Source organism: Perca fluviatilis, chromosome 7 (genome assembly GCF_010015445.1).
Source record: "Perca fluviatilis chromosome 7, GENO_Pfluv_1.0, whole genome shotgun sequence".
NCBI lineage: Eukaryota > Metazoa > Chordata > Actinopteri > Perciformes > Percidae > Perca > Perca fluviatilis.
Window position 1 is genome coordinate 10,098,762 of NC_053118.1, and position 23,209 is coordinate 10,121,970.

A 23,209-nucleotide genomic window follows, 5' to 3' on the forward strand; every position below is an offset into this window, starting at 1 on the left:
AAACAGCAGCTGAAGGAGAATGAACTGTTGGAGGAGTAGAATGAGTTTCAAGGAGGGGAGGGGAGAAAAGATGGAAACATGGAGGGAGGACAGAAAAGGAAAGAAAGATGTGGAAAAATGGGAACATAAAACAGGAGGTGGGAAGGAAAGAAGGATAAAAAAAGAATACAGGAGGAAAGAAGGAAAGAAAGAAGAGAGAAAGTACAGGGTATGGTAGTAAGAATGTAGTAATAAAAAGAAAACAAAAGAAAAAATATGGGATTGGTGAAAACGTTTTATTATTTAATGTTGAGGCATTATTGCGATACGTTCGTACCATCATTAAGAAACGGAAATGATGTGTAGCTACAGTTAAAATACAGAACATTTGAAAATCAAAACAAAATGTTGAAAATGACGACAAACGCCAAAAAAAGCAACAAAAATGTCTTAAGAAGTGTAACAAAGGTTTTAAAAAAAGCGACACAAATGTTGAAAAAAAAAGCCCACAGTGTTGAAGTTATTTGAGGGAAAAAAAAGTGACAACGTGGACTTTAATCTGCCGAAACCAACGTCCGTGGCGGACAAAAGTTGTCGGAGCACAGATTATGTAATTCCAAATGTAAAAACTAAAATACAGCTGTGAAGCCCGTTTTATGGACAATTTGTTAAAATATACAGAAAGAACTATGCCATTTAGCACTAATAATAGGGACATTTCCATACAGCAAAATATATGTTCCTACTGTATATGTACGGTATATGACTTCCCGAATGTATGTGGCTCTCAGCTCCAAGCTCTTTGGTTACTATACATACAAAGCAAACATTACTCAAAGAGGATGATATAGTGCATTTGTCGGGGACTATGTTCAACCCGCGGATTAATCTGGTGAGCGTTTGCGGCAGCCAGACGGTGTGAGATTGAGTCAAAATAAACTAGTGTCTGTGTGTTCATGGTAATGCAGGAACGCGTCACCCAGTGCAACAGTGTGGCTCATTGATGTACAGCGGAATTACAGCGGTATTCTTAGCTTCATGTAGTAAAAGTACGTTGTTGCCTTTTTTAGAAGTTGTTGTCATTTTTTTTGGTCGTTCTTTTGTGCATTTTTTTCAACGTTCTTTTTTTTAGTGTATATCAGTCCCTCCAGGATTTCGCGTCCTTTTTTTTTAGATTGTTGCGGCCCAAAATGCGTGATTTTGCGGGAGCTTTTGTAAAAAAATTGCAACAAAAGTTGTGATGTCTTTTGTATGTTTGTTGCAATGAAGTTGCGGGAGACAGCGAAAGTTGCAAAAAAAGTTGATTTTTTTTCTTTTTTTATATATAGTTCTTTAAAAATAAAAAGGTTTGAGGGAGAATAAAACTACTCTGGGCTGAGTTTTCCTAGTAACCTTACCAAAAAGGCTCAGGATGCAAATGTTATATGGTATAATATGAAAGTGGCTGGTGGATTTAAGACAAAAAAATTATAATTTATTGAATAAATCAAATTTGAACATTTGTGTCTGTGGCTTGTTGATCTTTACATTGTTAGTTTATTTCCTATCCTGGCCACACACACACACACACACACACACACACACACACACACACACACACACACACACACACACACACACACACACACACATTCATACGGTTTGATAAAGGACTTATTGAACTTTAACTTATCATTGCATTTACAATAACGAGCGTAGCTGTCCTCAATTTAGGTAATTGTGTCGTCTCATTTCCGGTTTTTCCTGCATCCACTGTGTGTGTGTGTGTGTGTGTGTGTGTGTGTGTGTGTGTGTGTGTGTGTGTGTGTGTGTGTGTGTGTGTGTGTGTGTGTGTGTGTGTGTGTGTGTGCGCGCGCGTCAGTAGCGGTGGGAACTGTATGAGCAGCAGCCTCGCCCCCGCCCGCTGCAGGCAGCCGACAGGATTGAATCAGAGTCACATTATACTGACGTAAAGGCTGGCACGTGCGGCAGCTGGGATTGGTTGAAGTCACGGGAAACTCCGGTTATTGGTCAAATTTGCGGAAAAGTTGCGGTGATTGTTCAAAATTGCAAGTCGCACCAAAGTCACTGTGATTGGTTGAATTTGCGTGAATTGGCGCAATCGCGACATCGCGAAAGTATATATTGAGCAATAGAAAATCTATTTCTGAAATAGAAGTTTTTACACATCATAACATATTGTATTCATTACAGGAATTGTGGGATGGCTCTGGGTTGACATGCCGTTTGGTCCTGGGTTGACCAACCGGACCTTGGTCTGGACTTTGAGAAGCCCTGGACTCTAATGAGTACTCCCAGCATTTTGAACGTATGTAAGCTTAGACTGTAAAAGCGGTTATAGGCCAAAGGGAGCACTGAGTTGCTCTTTTAAGAATAACAAGCTTGTACAAAGAATAGATAAGTAGTAGAGAATACTTTTATCCTGAACGTAATGCGGTTTCTGTTGCAGACACCACAGGGGATTATATCACTCTACATCTCGGACTGCTATTTCTGCCACTAATGATATCTAAATGTGACAGGCACAGAGGCAGCATCTCTCTGTTTGTCTTTGTGTGGGGAATTTGTAAACAGCTCATAGTCCACCCTCCAACCGAAGACGTTGGGTGCGAGTGGCACGCCAGGCAGACCCTCCCCCACCCCCTTCATCTCTCTCGGTCCCATTATTTGCCACACCTGACAGACGGCTATAATTGATTGCGCTGTAGGAATTACGGAGGCCGCTTCGGATGCGCTAAGTTCCCGTCTTCAGACGCATTAATATGGAAATCCCTGTAAACTAAATAATATTTGTTCCCCATTTTATGCAAATGCTTCAGCACCAAGCCAGTTATCACTTTGATGTTTTACTGGGAAGAGCTTTGGTTTGGACTACATTTTCTTGGCTGGGTGTGCTGCTACCAATTATGCACTGCGTTCGAGATAAAGTCCCTCTAACCTTTATTACAAAGGCCTTTAATGTTGCTCTGTTGTGGGTCTTCTTCTCGTGCTTTGGTATTTAAGGAGCGTTTGGGCTCTACCTACGCTTACAGAAGGCATGCTTTTTATAGTTAGTTACAGTAGGTGCTAGAGATGCACCGATTACAATTTTCTGGGCCGATTCCGATTTTTCATTGAGTTTGACCTGCCGATACCGATTTTAGCCGATTCCGATTTCATTTTTTTCTACAGCACACACAAATATTTATTTTCTATCTTTTCTTCAATAGAACAGTTTACATTTTGCATAGAACATAGAATTTTTTTTTAACAGATAATCAATCGTTATAAAATATAACTATATAAATTACTCCTGTTATGGAAGAACCATTTCCTTCTTTTCACATCCAATATCCAACAAAAAAAATTTGATTTATTTAGCAAACTAAACTTCTGTATGAAAACAGGTAATGCATTTGTACAAAAGCAGTACTATAAGCAGTGATTGTTAAAGTGCATGTTGGAGAATAGCGTGGACATGCGAGCGGGCACGCGTGCCACCCAGCGGAAAAGTGAGAGAGAAAAAAAAAAAAAGACTCTCTGTCCGGAGGATAACTAGCCAGCGGAAATCGCGTGTGAGAACTGTAATTCGTATAACTTATGTTGTCTGTTCATTGTTAGCTGGTGGTTTTGTTGTTTGTGTTCTTCACCTGCTAGCTACGTTGCACATGGCTGATTGATTGATTCGATATAATGGCGGTTGTTGAACGCCCATGTTGCTCACGTTTGTGTATTTTTTTTGGCATTATTTACATGCTACAGTAGTTACACTGCATTAAAATAATGTAATTAATAGTCGGTTTATTGTTATTATTTGCTAGCCTATATATATATATATATATATATATAATTCCTATGCATTGTGTATGGTAGCCTTTACAATGTTATTTATTTACAGCATTTGACTGGCATAAAATCGGCATATGTCAGACTGACCGGCTGGTCGCCGGTTATGGCCGATCACGTAAAAATCTGCCAATTCTGGTCACCAGCCGGTCAATCGTTGCATCTCTAGAAGGTGTTTGGCCTTTTATTTGAATACCCGCAATATGACCATAATATGCAGTTTTATAGGGTTGTTGATGACTATTACTTGGCCACATGCAGAGGTATCAGGGTGTCAAAACACGGAAGAAGCACCCACTCCCTCACTAACTATTTTGCTATTTTTTCAATACATATAGACATTTACTCTCACTAGGTTTTCTTTGTTTAAAGTTCCTCCATCAGTTAACAAAGAGTTGATTTGTTTGGAATGATGTTAATTGCTGGATGATGTACCACACCTGATTACTGACCTGAGTAATGACTTGATTGGCCAGTTTGAACTGGAGAGGGCGGGCTCTCATCCTATATGTAATGTGTGAGTAGAATGTGAGAGTTGTTGGTGGACTCTTATGTTTGAGTAGCAGCACCAGAACCGTTTGAGCAGAGTAAAGAGGAGTTCCCTCTGTGTTTTTCTTTGTTTAAAGTCTTTTCGAAGACTGAAAATAAAAGTCTACCAGTTTTCCCAGCAACCCTTCATGCCAGCGTGATGTTTTATCTGTTTCACGGTTCCTCTGAGCTGCAACGCATCTCCCCTTGCAACAGTGTAAATAAGCCATTGTTTGCTACCGTGTTTGCCCATAACTTTATAGAGTGATAATATGTGGGATGACGTTTTCATCTTGTTCTGCTGCTGATTCTGCAGCTTTAGGATGCACTACCTGATTTAGTCAAATTTCCCCTATAGTGTCACCAGATCCCCACATTTAGTTTCAGTGAACTTATTTTGAAATCCAGCATAGTTTATACAGCAGTGGTGGAGAAAGTGCAGTATTCACGTCCCTTAGTATTGGCAGTAGTATTATGAACAAAACTATTACTGATAATGTTATCATGTAAGCAGCATTTTAAAGGGGTGATAGAATGATTATATAGGGTATTTTATACTGTTTTTTAAGGTCTCCTAATAGGGTATGTAACATTGGTTGGGCTGAAAATTGCCCGAATGCTATTTTATTAGGCCCTTAACTACCCTGTGAATATGGCTCTATTTGGAACAAGAGCTTTTCTTCCAAATATGGTATGCTCATGAATATTTAGAATGAGCTGCGTGCTGGTTTGAGCAAACTACAGAGATACACATGGGAGACTCGACAGCAGGTCTCATATTTCAGACACTGCAAAGTTATACATTGTTTATCGGGCTATTTCGTTATTAAATTCATTTTTGAGACTTTTTTTAAGTGAGAAATCAACTATATAAAGCTCAAATATGGGCCGTTTTATGAAAATTGATGGCTAATTGCAAATTTGGTAAGACTGTGTGTCGGAGTTCAGCGGCCGGTGCTGCCTGTGTAGCTGCCTCGCCACCTGGCCTGCCTTCCTTCACAGACCCCGGCCTGCTGGGAGGTACTTGGAGCTCCGTCACGGCAGCCCACAGCACTCCATACCCGCGCAAAGTCACCGGTTTTTCCAGGGCCTTCAGCTCCCCTCTTCCAGCTAGCTAGCTAAATGGCCCGTGTGTGAGAGTGAGAGCACGGTCAGCGTGCTTGTTACACCAGCAATCTCTTACCACATGTTACACACATGTCACGCCACTTATACAACATCTACCTAAATGTCTTATAAAGCTAACAATGGTGTCCGATTTCAAGTTAATGAATATTTGTGAAGATTGGGGGTTTCGTTAGCTGCGACTGTCCCTTCAATCCTAGCTATGTGTAGCTACAAATTACGGATAGTTAGCTTCATTTTTGGTCGTAATTCAAGTATATTTACAGTTTGAATTTCGTCATGCCACTTATAGAACATCTCCCTAAAGGTCTTATAAAGCTAACAACGGTGTCCGATTTCAAGTTAATGAATATTTGTGAATTTCAGAGGAATTCTAAGAGGAGGCTAGCTAGCTCTCATTAATAGAGCTCCATCCAGCCGCAGGCTCTATCAATGAGACTCGCGGACAAGCGGCATTTATTTCCCTAATCGTTCATTTACATAACTCAACACATTATAAGTTTCAGAAGTGAATTTTGTAATGGAATAGCAGAGATCTGCGTGACCTAGATTCAGAAGACTACCTGATCTCAGGTCAGTTGTGTAGCCTATATAAATGTTGGGGCGTGACCGTTCTCTTAATACACCCATGGGCGTGACAAAGGTACAGGTCCTGAGATGCTTACGTAAGCAACTAGCTTTGTTGAGATTCGCCCATTTTCAGCGGCAGTTTCAAAATATGAGATTTTCATAGTAGAGGGGTGTCAATGGTATTTTGAGCTTCTATGTATGTCCTATTTACCCACCGAACTGTCGTTATTCAACTATGACAGGGTAAAATCGGTTTTGCATTCTATCACCCCTTTAATGTTTAAGCTGGACGAGGGACAGCTAATTTTTAGTGTTGTATCTCTTCGTGTAATTTAATGCACTGTAAAATAGTGGATCATACTTGTTAAATATTTTTTCTAAATTTTTGATCCTCCAAATGATTAGTAACTATAGCGTTCGGATAAATTCAGTAGAGTAAAAAGTAAAGTATTTATTGCTTACTGTGGAATAGAACTAGACGTGGAATAAAATGGAAACTTACCTCAGACTTGTTTTATTCTTATAAACCCTTACTTTATAAGGCAGGCTTTCTGTTATAATTTTGTAACTGTTGTAAATACGAACTGATGACATCAACAGGCTTATTTTCTCAGACTTGAGAGCCTGTTTCAACCGGCTGAGTAGTGCTCCTCATGACTACTAAATAGCAGTATTATGTGTTAAGTTGGTGGAGTGCCCCTTCAAGTTCAGCAAAAACATTGTAAGGCCAATGATGGGATTTCCCTGATATAATTGACAGAGAGATACAGCACTTTATTAATACCAATGGGAAATTATGTTATTACAACAGCCAAAGCACATCAATTACAAAGCATATAACATAAGGACACTGAAAGAGATGGACAGGAAATATATGAAAACATTACCAAAAACCTAGTCTCGCATTGCCAGACCTTCCTCCACAGCGCTGCGAAGGAGAGTCTGGCTAGTCCACACAGCATTCCGGGATAGGAGAAAAACGTGCTCTGGTTTTTTGGCATTTATTTAAACCAATCACAATTGCCTTGGGTGGCGCTAACTGCCGGACAGAGCAATGGTGCCTCTGCAAAATAGCCTCGGGAAGGAACTTGTTTTGATGGAACATGTGTGCGTTCAAAAGTTGTTTTAGTCGTGCAACAGAAAACTCCGATTGGACAGATAGTCTAGCTAGCTGTCTGGATTTACCCTGCAGAGATCTGAGGAGCAGTCAACCATAGTCCTCATGAATCCACCGGCGTTTAAAATTACAATGCAAAGAAAGAGGAAGGTGACGGACATCCGGCCAAAAAGAGGGACATCCGGCAGAATTTTTGGTGGCAAAGGAGCAATCCCGGAAGTGGAACATCGTGGATACAGACTACTAAAAACCTAAAGCAGAAACTAAATTAGAAAACTGGGGCTGTACTCATAGAGTTGGAATGGGAGTAGAACAGACGTTGAACTGTTTTGACTAGTAGAACTGGCGCTCAGCACTGTGCACTGACCATAGAAATAGAATGAGTTACCCCGCCACGGTCACAGTTCTTTGCAATGGCAACAGTACACATAAAAATGGCCACTGCTCTGGCCATCCTGCTATGTTGATCTGAATGGGAGTCTCTGCTGTCATTCTATTTCTATGGCTGTAACTCTAAATATATACAGTATGATATGCCTGATAATGTACTCTACATGATTTGTACAATTCTAATAGAAAATTTATATTAAGGTCTTGTATTGGTATGGCATGCTTCTACATTGGATTTGCACAGATTAATAAATAATGTGCTATACTATTAATCTAAATATACTGTGGAATGTAGAGGTATAAGTGTACAACATGTACTGTAAGTATTAAATGCAGTACCCATCTTGATTATTGTCATATTTTAAGATGACACTAATATAGTGATGACATTTTATTTTTTTTATTTTTTACAGGACCTTGGGTTATTTCTTTCGTTCTTAAGCTTACTGGATTTTTTGCAGAGGCAGAAGTCAGCTGTGAGTGTGTTGGTGTCTAACCTGCTATAAAGTCTTCCAAGGTCCAGCGTTTCAGGTGTGCATGGACATCTGCTGGCGATTACTGATAGTCCTTTTGTTTGATGTTCGCATTTCTCTCTAGCTTTGTGAACTACATGGATCCCAGTGCGGAGCCACGGAGGACTTAACAGTGTCTACTTTTGATATTGTGACCTATTCATTTAGTTGTATTAATCTCATTACCCATTCTGAATTGTAAATTCAGCCGTTAATCACAATTACCTCACGTTGCTATAAAGCTTTATGATGCCACAAACTTAACTGAAACATGGATTATTCATCTCTTGTACAAGAAAGCAGTAAAACTCATAGTTGCATGGAGTAAAAAGCAACGTAAAACAACCTGCAGACGGTTTGACTCCCTGTAGGTGAACATGATGCACATCTGCAGTGTGGAGGTTCAACAGCGGTGGTGTGAATGTGTAGTGCAGGCCTGTTTCGCTGGCAGGGATTGGTTAGGTCTTATCTTGATGGGATGGTTTGACAGGTACTGCATCACATTAAAGGCCTTACCAATCTTCCCTGTCACATCCAGCAGGAGGCACACAGATAGGGCAAACACCCCCACACACACACACACACACACACACACACACACACACACACACACACACACACACACACACACATACACACACACAGTTTTCTCTCCTCCTACAGGGTGATACAAAACATATTGAATTTTCCTCAGGTTTCAAAGACAAAATAAAGACATGAGCAAGATCATTTACTTCATCTCATAAGTCAAAGACATAGACCCCAAATCCACTTTTTCACTTTCTACAATGTGCTGATGTTTTCCTGAATTTTGCTGACGGTCTTAGTCTTAAGGCACTACCACCGCTCAGCTGTTGCTCTGTTAGAAAGATGCTATGCAGCCTTACACATACTGTAAAGTCTCAAATATTGACCAGGGCCTTCATTTACCTGCAAAGATGTTTCCAGTGGCTCAAAGGGCAAAGTCCCTCCCCCTTTCCTGGAAGCAGAAGTGTTGACTTTTGTTGGTAGCTTAAGAGCAATTGGAACTAATTAGTGAATTAAATACTGCTGTAGAAATATATATATATATATAAAGTTTGAATATATTTAATAAAGGTCTGAATATATGGAATAGAAGTCTGAATATTAAACTTGAATTTATGTAATGAAACTTGAATATATGTAATGAAAGTCTGAATATATTGAATGGAAGTCTGAATAAATAGAATGAAAGTCTGAATATACTGTATGTAATGAAAGTCTGAATAAATAGAATGAAAGTCTGAATATATTGAATGAAAGTCTGAATATATTGAATGAAAGTCTGAATATGGAATGAAACTTATAGAATGAAATCTGACGTCATCAAGGTTCCAGTGCCATCCGGTGTTTTCGATGTGATTAATCCGTACAGATGTTGCTGCAACAAGTGTGACACTATGAGCGAGTCAGCACGAAATCTAGGATCAGCGATCCTAAGTAATGAAGAGATCATTAACGCCCCGGCAAATGCATGTGCTGGCAAAAAAACAGCACTGGTAACCATATTCAAAACCATTTTTACCGATGAAGAAATGTACTCACTGTTTTATCATGGAATGTAGTAAACCTCACAGGCCAGCCAGTTCCATTCCCTTTTTCTATTTCATTTCAGGAACAGATTCCCAGATAGTGCTACTCCTTCTACCTGAAGAAATGCATGACTTGGTGTAACTGTGATACTGTGTTGTTGTCTGATGGTTAGGTGGAATCCACCCAGAGTATGATCAGGATCCTGGGACTATCAGCCACCCTGCCCAACTATCTAGATGTGGCCACCTTCCTACATGTCAACCCCTACATTGGCCTCTTTTTCTTTGACAGTCGCTTCAGACCCGTGCCCCTTGGACAGACCTTTGTTGGCATCAAATCCACTAACAAGGTAAACAAACTGAGATGATGTGAATGTATGAACCTATAGGACTGTGACTTTTACATGCACAGGTGGTTCAGTTCTTCAAGGTGATAAATGCATTTGCATATGTTCGACAACTGAAGAACTACTTCTTAAGACTTGGTTTTAACTATCAATAGAAGAGCCTGACTGCTACATCAGTATGGCCATGACTGCTACAACACAGCACTTATATATAACTAGGGCTGCAACTTAAAATTATTATTAGATTAATTTCTCGAATAATGGATTAGTTGTTTGGTCTATAAAATATCAGAAAAGGGTAAAAGATGACCATCAGTGTTTCCCAAAACGCCAAGACGACGTCTTAAAATGTTGTTTTGTCCACAACTCAATGATATTTAGTTTACCGTCACAGCGGAGAGAAGAAACCTGAAAATATTCACATTTAACAAGCTGGAAGCAGAGAAATTTTGGCTATAACTATTTTTATAGTTAACAACTAATCGATTCATCTTGCAGCACTATTTATAACTAGGGCTCAGTACCGAATTCAATACTTTTTAGGCATTGACCGAACTGCCTCTAAAGTATCGAGTATCTGAAAATGCCTCGTCATTCAATACCCAATTTCAATACCTAAGGAGTAAATCTCATCAGCGTCAGTGAGCCAATCAGCACGCAGCATGCTTCTACAGAGATCTGATAATGTTTGTGATTGGCTGTCTAACGCTACACGTCGTAGAGACACGCAGGAAAAAACTCTACGTTAAGCACAGAGACGGGGGCTCACGTGGTAGGAGCTGGAAAATAATTACAAAGATTAGTGCCGTAATGTTGTAATTTATTTATATTTTATGAAATTGGTATGGAAAAAAAGTATCGTTTAGGAAGCGGTATCGAAGTCACGGTATTGGAATCGGTACCAGTATCGAAACATTCTGAACGACACGCAGCCCGTATTTCTAACACTCAGTACATACAGAATCATGGGGGACAATAACCAAAAATAACCAAATAATTATTGAGCCCATAATGAGTGCAACATGCACAATATGGTATTACAGCACAGGCTGAACGGTCACTTTATAGGCCACTTTTGGCAAGGCAAGGCTTGCAGCAGCTATGGAAAAGTGTACACTTTTTTGTGATATATTTTCATTTTTGCTTGTCACTTTTACTGTTGGCATCATACTTTGTATTCCTTATGTTACCGCCATTGCTCAATCAAAAAGTGTTCTGATGTCTCTCATTCAGAGTAGAGGTCTAGTTGCAAGCATTAAACACAAACAAAAGAAGACAAACCTGACCGGAGTATGCAGAGAATGTAGGTTACAAATATAATCCATTAGTTACATTAGAGTTGAAAAATTACCGGTAATCAGTGAAGTGAAATAGTTCAATTGTGATTTTGTGTCCTGTTCAGATCCAGCAGCTTCATGACATGGAGGAGGTTTGCTACAACAAAGTTCTGGAGCAGGTTAAAGCTGGTCATCAGGTGAGGGCTCTTCTCCTAAATGTTTGAAGCGTACAAAAATAATACAATGTATAGAGGAGTACATTTAGAAGAATATTTACTACCTTTAAATGTTACTTAATTGCTATGCCAAAAATGGTTGGTTTATGTTTTGTTTTTTTATGTTTTACTAATGCTTTTGCATTTTTTTTAACTTATTTTTAAGTGTTTAAATGGGCTGGCCCCAGGCGCTGTAGAACGTGAAGAATGTGCTGCAGAACACATTTTGGTCAGTCCTCCTGGTCAGTAAAAGGTGAACACTTACGGAATTCTTTACCCACGGAACTTAAATCCCAAACAGAACTAAAACACAAAAGCCAAATTATGGCTTAAACAACAACAGAGATGTGAGCACTAATGGTGTCTCTTAGCAACACAAGTTTTACGTCTTTTTTTCTTTCTCTCTCTCTCTGTATTTTCTAAGAATTGAATAGACTGTTTTGTTGTTGTTGCTGTTTCTGTAAAAGCCTGACCAAGGACAAAGACTGCAAATTAGCATCTAGGCTAGACGTCCTAAACACCTTGCATCTTTCACATCTGGTTGTTATAATGTTATAGGTTTGGTCCCTGAAAAATAAACCATAAAATATAAAACCTAAAATCTGACAACTGACGACTATAGGTTATGGGTGTCACAGTGGTGAAATTTTAGTTTGACGATTAATTGTCTGTATATAATTGCAATTGACTATTTAATTGTCTTTTTCTGTTCAACTACAGAAACAAGATTTCACAACCTTTTAAAATAAAGGTTATATACGAGCAGTGGTGGAATATAATTAAGTACATTTACTCAAGTACTGTCCTTAAGTACACATTTGAGGTACTTGTACTTTCCTTGAGTCTTTTCTTTTCATGCCACTTTCTACTCCTACTCCGCTACATTTCAGAGAGAAATCTTGTACTTTTTACTCCACCACATTAATCTGACAGTAGGGCTGGGCAATATATCGGTATTATATCGATATTCATGATATGAGACTAGATATCGTCTTAGATTTTGGATATTGTAATATCGTGATATGGCGTAAGTGTTGTCTTTTCCTGGTTTTAGAGGCTGCATTACAGTAAAGTGATGTCGTTTTCTGAACTTACCAGACTGTTCTAGCTGTTCTATTATTTCCCTTTGCCCACTTAGTTATTATATCCATATTACTGATTATTCATCAAAAATCTCATTGTGTAAATATTTTGTGAAAGCACCAATAGTCAACGCTACAATATCGTTGCGATATTGAGGTATTTGGTCAAAAATATTGTGATATTTGATTTTCTCCATATCGCCCAGCCCTATCTGACAGCTTTAGTTACTAGTTACTTTACACATTAAGAGTTTTGCACACAAAACACATGTAGTTTATATAATACAATGTGTTAGTATGAATTAAACTACCCAACAATATACAGGCCTACAAGTCCAGCTAAAATGATTAGGCCATTAAACACAAAAATATTTTCTTTGTAGCTTTTCATGAATAGGTCCTTCTGCAGTAAATATGTTTGTGGACTGTTTGGAATGAACACCTGCTCTCTTAAGTCTCTGAAGTCCTTATATCCCCGCAGTGTTACCCTCCCCTTACTTCCCCCTTCTTTCCCCCATCCACCAACCACCACCCTCCGATCATTCTGCTTCCACTCTACAGCCTCACAAGGCCTATTGGGAGGATGAAAGTTGTGAATTCAGACTTTACCGTTTAGCTCCCATCTGCTACAGGAGTTGAACTCCCTATTGAGCACGGTTGTTATCCTGTCTGCATCATTTTATTGCAAGTGTTCACACACACATACACACACACCCTTTTTCTTGCTTTTTCCCCTCTTCTCTCTTGCACATTATCTCCCTCAGAGACACACTTAATATGAGTTTTGCTGTAGCCCTTGAGAACTTGTAAAGCAACTTGATTTTACTGCACCACTGACAACTTTGTCTACCCCCGGGTTGACGGTCCACTCCGACTTGTAGGTTAAGGCTGCTGAGGCCACAGCTCAGCTGGGGAGGCCTCTCCTTCGCACATGATTAAATTGTCAAGAAGTGGTCGTGACATATATTAATTTCATCTGGGAGGATCTGATGGATGAAATTTTCCTTTATGATTTCTCTACCACCCTCCTGGTGGGAAGCATGCTGCCAGAAAGAAGTTTAATAAGCTGAGAAGCCGGCGGTTACTGCCGACAATGCTTCCACACCGCTCAGCGGTGCTGATAAAACACCTTCAATAAATAAAATCTGCTGCAGTGGTCCCTTTGAACCCACTCTGTTTGGAAGATACACACAGCTTACTGCATGTTTGTGCAGTCATGCAATATTGTTTGGTCTAATAATAGATATTAATACTAAAAAAATTGCAAAAAAAAATTAAAAAAAGAAGCCTTTCATGGTTATTTACGTACAGGAAATTGTTACACCAAAGTAGGGGCTTTTTTCACATTTTACCTATTTTGTTAGTAAACACAATGGGTTCATATCAAATGTGCAATCATTAGAGATTGTTGTTACACCCTTTTCTGTATTTTCAATATGTTGTAGTACCTCCATATGGCTGGACCGTGTATGGTCAATGTGTTAAGTTAAGCCAAATCATTCCACGGATAGTCAGTGGTCTATAATGTGAATTCCTGGACGATAAATATGAATTTGCAATTTTGTTTAGTCAGATAAGATAAGCCTTTATTGTTTCCTATAGGAGTAATTTGTCATGGGCAGTCGAGAGAACAAAAAATGGCGACATCGCACATAAACGCATGGATGCCGGGCTCTGTAGCGACCTGGGCTCGTGCTACTGTTGCCTTTGTCCTCTTATCGTTTATCCAGCTGCTGAACTCTAACAGTAGATCTTAGCACAACAGAGCAAAAGTGCAATAAATACACCAGCACTTTTTTGCACTTCTCACTTTAAATATTACAGTTGCTATTTAAGATGTCTTATTGTCTGTACAGTTATATGTGGCCTTCTTTTACAGTATGTTCTAAGATGCTTTGTTGATCTTATGATGTTGTGTTTATGTTTTTATGTTGATTTTAGAATGGTTTTTCTGTGACCTGTTTGTGTTGTGAAGCAACAGAATTTATGCCCAAGACAAATTTCCCCTCAGGGACAATTAAGTGTATTCCATTCTATTCTAAACACACAATAAACACACAATTATGAGTCCTAGAAGTAGTAACTCGGTGAGTCAATAATTGAGGACTGTCCCCTCGTCGCTGTGAAAGCCTCTTCAGGGACCAATTGAGGACTGTTTGCGCATCATTGTAAAAGCCTCCTGAAGACGTATTATCAGACTGTTTGTGCCTATTCATGTTGAAAGAGCAATGGCCAATCGGGAAACTCAAACACTCGACTGACCAATGTTGTAACTTCATCACTCACTCAGTGATTCAGGAACAGACAAGCTTGCCCGCCCCACTGCATATTGGCCGAAAACTCATATATCAGCTCATAGTATCTAAACTTAGCACAAAAAGTAAGGACATTTGTGTTTGGTAGATTATTTCAACAGCAAAATAATCTGTTTGGCATTGGCAGAGAAGATTTGGCAAATTTTTTATGGGCGCAAACCACATACTCAGCGCTGCTGCTCATCCCACTAATGCATGTTCCTTACAAATGGGGCACCATTTGTAAGGTAACTAAGCAGGCTTTCCAACGGTATAAGATTTATTGCCAAAAAGCATTGTTGAAAGAGAAATAATCTCCCAAACACAAATTTCCTTACTTTTTGCAATCAAAGCCTGTTTCAATGTTCATATAGGCACCTGACTGTTGTTTTAAGGTGGACTTTAAAAAGGTGTTTGAACCTATCCTTTAAGTCAAGCATCCCTACTCAGGAATGAATATAGACATGGTGAGTATAAAATGTTACATACACAGGTGCATCACCAAATAAAGGAAGAACCTAAATAAGTGAGGGAAGAACCGTAACGAATGCCGACGTTTCCATACAGGTCACAGGGCTCACTGAATGGTTTGATGTGTCTGACAATACCATCGTCAACACACAAAATGAGACAATCTATTAGAAGAATGCTGTTCATGCCTCCAGTAGAGTTTATACACGCTCAAATCATTTAGGACAAGGAGCACTGAAGCTGGATTGGGGTGGAACAGCATCTAATCACTTTATGTTGGGTCTGATATTTTGCTGCTGTGGCACTGACATTTCCCAATTTGGGATCAATTAAAGTCCATCCAATCTATCTATATTTTTAGATTTTATTTTTGGCATTTCCGCCTTTAATGGATAGGATAGCTAGACGTGGAAGAGGAGAAAGAGGGGGAAGACATGCAGGAAACCGTCACAGGTCGGACCTGAACCCTGGACCTTCTGTGTCGAGGCATAAACCTCCATACGTGTGCGCACGCTCTACCAACTGAGCTAACCCAGCCACTCCATACTCTCTAATCTAACAGCACCACCACAATAGTTGCTAGACTCGACTGCTTGATTACAATCGCGGAAGAGTTTGGGGAGTCTGCAACTGCTTTACATGAATGCATTACCTTGAAATTGGAATTCTACAGATTGCAGTACCAGCTGAATTTCTTCATGGAATGATGTGTTGTGTCGATGTTGGGAACCTATCCATGTTGTATCTCTGTGTGCCTTAGGTGATGGTGTTTGTCCACGCTCGTAATGCCACGGTGAGGACGGCCATGGGGCTGATCGAGATGGCAAAGAACCACGGAGAAATATGCTTCTTCCAACCAGACCAGGGTCCAGACTACGGCCAGTGTGAGAAACAGGTAGAAAAGCCTTTCAACAACATCGTTCTAATATTTTTAAAGGCCGAAAAGTCATCAATGTTTTATTTCAGCTTATTAACAGTAGATTGTTCTCCTATACTCATCTAGAAAATTAGATAATAACATCATATACACTTTGACTTATTGTCTGGTAAGAGGCACATTTCCAGCTGGCTAGTGTTTCAGTGGCTAGTAGTTTGTCAACTAGCCCCAGAAGTAGTCACTAAGTCACGCTTCCAGCCCCACGTATTCTGCCAGGATGTTAGATGGATTTCACTGTGCCACTACTTTTTCTTCTAACAGCAGCAAAATTTAACATAAAGCCATATTTTTAGGTGTGAAATACAAACAATGCAAATCATTTCCAAGAGGAAATCCTCGTTCTTAAACAACAAAGTTCTTAAACTTGTGTTTATTCAGACAGTTTCTTGGACTAACTTGCCAACCAATTTTTTTTACACTGAGAGCCACACAGTATCTGGTTGTGGAACTGAACTGGTAAAGCCAAAGAGAACAGATATGTAAATAGAGAAGAGAAACACTGGACTTCCTGATTCACAGCTCATTATTACTGTCACTCCGTACAACACAGTGTTGGTGCTATATTGCATGTGTGGGCAGGCATGATGGCAGGACACTGATTTTGTGTGTGTGTGTGTGTGTGTGTGTGTGTGTGTGTGTGTGTGTGTGTGTGTGTAATATATAATAAGTTTATTTGGTATAGCATCTTTCACGGATAAAGTCAGAAAGTGCTTCACACGATAAAAATAAATACAGTAAGATCCAAACAGGAAATGAGCAATCAAAAAATAAATAAAATACCAATGGAAATAAAACATTAAAGACTTAAAAAACACATCTACAAACATGAGACGAGTTTAAACATGTGAGTCTTTAGCTGCATTTTAAAAGCATCAACAGAGACGTGTGTGTGTGTGTGTGTGTGTGTGTGTGTGTGTGTGTGTGTGTGTGTGTGTGTGTGTGTGTGCGTGCGCGCGCGTGTGTAATAAATGGTCTCTGTGCTGTGAGAGTACACAGAGGTGGAGCTACATTCTCCCTCAGAGGATGGTCAGTCCTACTCCCATATTTAAATCTCCTGCAACAGAAGGCAGAGTGATAAATTTAGTAACCTTTTCCTTCGTTCCCTAGGGCTGAGCCAAGATTGATGCGCCTCTAATCTCTCCTCTATTTAAATGGGATATGTATACAAATCAGATCACTTTTCATGCTTTCTAAAACTGGAAATGGAGACAAGAGATTGTGTTGGGCGACTAAAAATGGTGCGTTGTGGCCTGGTTAGTCTGTGAAACTGCACTTTTAAAAGCAATTGTGCAACCCGCGTTCCTGCAGTATATGTACATGAATGAGTCTTGTTGTTGCACTAACTGTACATTAATTCACTCCTAGCCCTTCTGCCTGTGTCCCAACATAATGAGTTTTATCCACTCCATTAGTCCGGTTTTGAGTGTTTGTCGGTCTGGCCCGCTCTGGCAAAGGAAGAGGCATCAGGCTGATTCCACTTTAAGCCCACACAGAGATAATGCACTGCTTATTTGCACTCCGGAAATTGCCCCGCATTAATATTTATAGGTGTTTTTTAATCTCCAATATGCATATGCAGTGAAATAAAGCACCTCTAAGGTCAGTCATATGATTTAACGTTTATTTATCCAGCTTTGAAAGTCAGAAGTGATTCCACTACATTTTTCTCTATCCTAATGTTATTTAATTGGCTTAATCTCAGGGGGGTTGGAGAGGCTGTCAGTCAAGCTTAGATATCCTAATGCACCCACTCTAATCAATTCTTGTTAAATGCAGATTTTGGTGAGCCAAAGTGCTGTTGAGTAAAATAATGAACACATTTAGAAAGGGGCGTTTTACATAACAGTGCCACAGTCCTGTCTTTGGATCATCTGTGTACACTTAGTATTGAAATGGTGTATTATAAAAATGCTTTGACAGTGCTGCCTGTAATTCTTGGGTTGTAATAGCTGTGTCATACAATTAACATCAGAAGTTACAGGGAATATAGTCTAAATCCACGACGTTTCACTTCCAGGATTGCACCGCCGGATTTCCCTCATTTTCGGCCGGATGTCCGTCCCCTTCCTCTTTCTTTGTGTTGCCGTTTTAAACTCCGGTGGATTTCAGAGGACTATGGTTAGCTGCTCCTCAGATCTCTGCAGGGTAAATCCAGACAGCTAGCTAGACTATCTGTCCAATCTGAGTTTTCTCTCGCACGATTAAAACAACTTTTGAACATACACGTTCCACCAAAACGTTCCTACCTGAGGCTATTTTGCTGCGCCACCGTGGCTCCTTCTGGCGCTTAGCACCGCCCAAGACGATTGTGATTGGTTTAAAGAAATGCCAATAAACCAAAGCACGTTTTTCTCCCATTCCGGAATGCTGTATGGACTAGCCAGACCTTCCTGTGCAGCGCAGTGGAGGAAGGTCTGGCAATGCGAGACTACAGGGAATACTGCTTAGAGTAGTACTGGTGATTGATCAGATGTGCTGAAGGTCGGCTATATTTTCTAGTCAGCACAAACCCAGAGTTGGTCCCATGCAGCCCCTGACCTTTTTTGTTAGTTTAAATAACTCTGTGGGACAGAACTGCCACTGTTGGTGCAACTCGCACAGAAAAGTTGACTTATTATGGTCAGTGAAATCATGTTATAACAGTGCTTTTTATTATATTAAGAGGGCCTGCTCATTTAAAGACAACTCGTTGCAGTACATGCCTAATGACTAATTATTTAGCATTAGCAAATTTGTTTGGTAGGAAATGTAATGCCACCCAGATTTTGTTTTTACAAACATAATGGGGAAAATTCTATCCCGTTTCAAATGTAGTGTGATTACTGAAAATGAACTGATAGCACATTACACTGCTTCCCTAGGGGAGAGCCAGTCGTGTTTGTGCTGCATGTTGAATCGAACATTGAAATGTTAATTGTTTGCCTTGTGCTTGACGACTTGAATGCTTTGGGAGGCAAATATTTAAATTACCAAAAACAATGAACTTTAAAAAGTAACCCTAGCAAATACGGCTGCAACTAACTAACTATTTCCATTATTGATTAATCTACCAAGATGTTTCTCTATTAATCATTGGTCAATAAAATATCAGAGAATGGGGAAAGATATCAATCACAATTTATCTTCCAACCAACAGTCCACCCAAAGCAGTCAGTTTACTATTGCATAAGATAAAACATTCTCAGAACTGAGAATCTGAAACTAGTAACAATGTCTGTAATTATAGTAACATAAACACTGACTTTGAGTCCATGAAAAGCGCTATATAAATTCAATTTATTATTATTATTATTATTAATTATGTATACATACAAAAGAGTTGGCAATTCATTTTCTGTCAGATCAGTGGAAGTTTTTCATGTCTACTAGCAAGTTGTATTGCTTAATCCAGGGGTCTTCAACGTTTTTTAAGCTAAGGACCCCTTAACTGAAATAGAGACGGATCAGGGACCCCCTACTACATATATTGTATAAAATGAAGTTGCATATTAATCTGGTCCTACAATGACTTTTAGGGCAGCCTAAAGCATTTATAAATACCTTTTTTTGCATAGAATACTAAGCTATTCAAATAGCCTTAAAATTGTTGGCATGATTTTATAAATCATGTTTTAATTAGTGACTACATTATTTGTCAGTAAGCCTATCATCAGTGGGGATTTATATTTGCTAATAATATGTTGGAATCCTGTTAAGACGTTTAAATTTTGAAAACACTTCCAAAATTAACAATAATTTGGAGGCCCCCCTGCAGTGACTCTGAGGACCCCCTAGGGGTCTCGGACCCCCTGATGAAGATCCCTGGCTTAATCCCAGTAAAAAGTAAGGTAAATACGTTAATATAGTGAAACAATAAATGTTGTTTGTTGCTTGTTTTGTTTACCAAACATGGGAATAAGAAAAGTAGTAGTATACAATTGTTGTGTCCACAGTAGACTTCAGCTTTGCAAGCTATATATATATATATATGTGTGTGTGTGTGTGTGTGTGTGTGTGTGTGTGTGTGTGTGTGTGTGTGTGTGAGTGACGAGATTAAAATGTGACAAGACTTGTCGTCGAGGTAAAAACCAGTCTGACCTGGTTGGTCTTCTAATACATCTGGCTTTAAAGATGAGTCTGGCTTGGACCTCTATATTAGCATAAATGATCCCCCGCCCGTTCACCTAAGTTGACCATGAGTTCACTTTTGCAGAGCGGTTGTGGAGTTGCAATTACAAAACAACTCTCTCTCTCTCTCTCTCTCTCTCTCTCTCTCTCTCTCTCTCTCTCTCTCTCTCTGTCTTTTTTAAATGAGTCAAAAGCAGAAAGCAAAACCTTGCTTTACTTTAAATGATATTAAACCCAGAGAAATGTTCTCCCCTCATCTTAATAAATCAACACAAGAGCAGCCTACTTCCTTGTTTACTGCTGCAATGAAACGCTTGGTTACGTTGTAACTTGGTTCTCTGAGTAAACACAATTTTTCCAGACGTATTTCTTAATTGAAGTTTTCTTTAAAATAGTGGTTTTCAGGGGCCGTGGGGATGACCGCTAAGTTTAGGCGCCAAAACGACTTGTTGAGTTTAGAAAAAAAAAGATGGTGGCTTGGATTAAAACACTCCCGAGGAACAAACGAGCGTTTCCTGGGTGAAAGTATTTTGTTTTCACTGCAAAGTGAACTCCCCTCTCCGGCTTGTAAGCGCTGTGTTTTATGGTGACACCATGTTGTGCTATTTCATTCTGAGATTATTTCCCATTGAATATTGAAGTTCATAAATAAGTGTTTTGGCACGGCTGGCCGAGTGGCTCTATATCCATGGTATTGGAAGGGGGATTTAATTCTTGCATGTTGTGTTTTGTTGTGCAAACACCCCCCCAGATTTGGGTACTGCCTACGTCACTTCCACTAGAAGGTCAAAGAGCCCCGTGCACAGTTCAAACCCACACTCTCGCCAATCACGTTAGCGGTCGTGTCTGCAACGCTGGAGATATGACTTGTCAGCAGAATCTAACACATCTCCTCCCACAGATAGGGTTTTTCCTGCATATAGAAAGTTTTGGCGCCCCCCAAAAGAGGTTTTAGGCAGCGCCAAAAGGAATACCACAAGCGCCAAAACGTCTGATTTTCAGCAGCCAGCCTCCCTCTCATCCACAGCCACTACTGTATACACATGCGGCTGCCGCTAATTTGACTGGATCTGAACGCCCGGCTGTATAGCGCTAATGGTATCTCCGTTTGCAGAGATAACATTAGCAAACTAAACCGGGTATTCTCCTGAACACATCAGGACACATTTGCGTTTTACAACACAAAAGATATGTGATCAAATGCATCACAGACCACCCCCCCTGGGAAGTGGTTTAAGTGATCAGATCACAATGATCCTTGGTGGTCATTTCAAATTGTATTTAGCGCTGTCCACTTATATCGTGGCTAGGGTTGGGTACCGAAACCCGGTTCCACTATTCGGACCGGATTAGGACGCAAATTTTGGTTCATCATTTCGGTTCCGACTGAAATATTTTCCCTCTGTCGCTCCGGACAGCGGCAGACTCTTTTTTTCTTTCTCCCTTTTCTGCCAAGTGGCGCACGTGCCCGCTCGCGGTGTGAAGCGCGTGTCCGCGCTATTCTTGGACATGCACTCTACAATCACAGCTGATAGACGCCTTTTTGTACACGCTCTGAAACGGACGTTAGTTATGTGTTAGGTGACTTACGTTTACTCATTATATATTTAAGTACTTTAAAACGTTAATATATTGTTCAATTTAAATCATCCATCCATCCATCCATCTTCGTCCGCTTATCCGGTGTCGGGTCGCGGGGGGAGCAGCTCCAGCAGGGGACCCCAAACTTCCCTTTCCCGAGCAACATTAACCAGCTCCGACTGGGGGATCCCGAGGCGTTCCCAGGCCAGGTTGGAGATATAATCCCTCCACCTAGTCCTGGGTCTTCCCCGAGGCCTCCTCCCAGCTGGACGTGCCTGGAACACCTCCCCTAGGGACGCGCGGGCATCCTTACCAGATGCCCGAAAAACCTCAACTGGCTTTTCTTCGAGCAGGAGCAGCGGCTCTACTCCGGCTCCTCACGGATGACTGAGCTTCTCACCCTATCTCTAAGGGAGACGCCAGCCACCCTCCTGAGGAAACCCATTTCGGGCCGCTTGTACCCTGGATCTCGTTCTTCGGCCATGACCCAGCCTTCATGACCATAGGTGAGGGTAGGAACGAAAACTGACCGGTAGATCGAGAGCTTTGCCTTCTGGCTCAGCTCCTTTTCGTTACAACGGTGCGATAAATGGAATGTAATACCGCACTCGCGCACCGATTCTCCGACCAATCTCCCGCTCCATTGTCCCCTCACTCGCGAACAAAACCCCAAGGTACTTGAACTCCTTCACTTGGGGTAAGGACTCATTCCCTACCTGGAGAAGGCATTCCATCGGTTTCCTGCTGAGAACCATGGCCTCCGATTTAGAGGTGCTGATCCTCATCCCAACCGCTTCACACTCGGCTGCGAACCGATCCAGTGAGTGCTGAAGGTCACAGGCCGATGATGCCATCAGGACCACATCATCTGCAAAGAGCAGCGATGAGATCCCCAGCCCACCGAACTGCAACCCCTCCCCACCCCGACTACGCCTCGATATCCTGTCCATAAATATTACAAACAGGATTGGTGACAAAGCGCAGCCCTGGCGGAGGCCAACCCTCACCTGAAACGAGTCCGACTTACTGCCGAGAACCCGGACACAGCTCTCACTTTGGTCGTACAGAGATTGGATGGCCCTGGAGTAGAGACCCCCTCACCCCATACTTTCGCAGCACCTCCCACAGTATCTCCCAGGGGACCCGGTCATAGCCCCTTTCTCCAAATCCACAAAACACATGTAGACCGGTTAAGCATACTCCCAGGCTCCCTCCAGGATCCTATGCGAGTGAAGATCTGGTCCATTGTTCCACCGACCAGGACGGGAATCCGCATTGTTCCTCCTCAACCCGAGGTTC

General features: G+C 40.7%; 1 protein-coding gene across 4 annotated transcripts in view; it reads left to right on the forward strand.

Annotated features, from left to right (window-relative positions):
* Window positions 1-23,209, forward strand: part of ascc3 (activating signal cointegrator 1 complex subunit 3) — a 193,131-nt gene that overhangs the window by 91,487 nt on the left and 78,435 nt on the right. For all 4 annotated transcript variants that reach the window (XM_039805613.1, XM_039805615.1, XM_039805614.1 and 1 more), the window contains 3 exons: window positions 9,773-9,949; window positions 11,349-11,420; window positions 16,046-16,180. In XM_039805613.1, coding sequence (XP_039661547.1) covers window positions 9,773-9,949; window positions 11,349-11,420; window positions 16,046-16,180 — 384 coding nt within the window. The remainder of the gene's footprint in view (window positions 1-9,772; window positions 9,950-11,348; window positions 11,421-16,045; window positions 16,181-23,209) is intronic.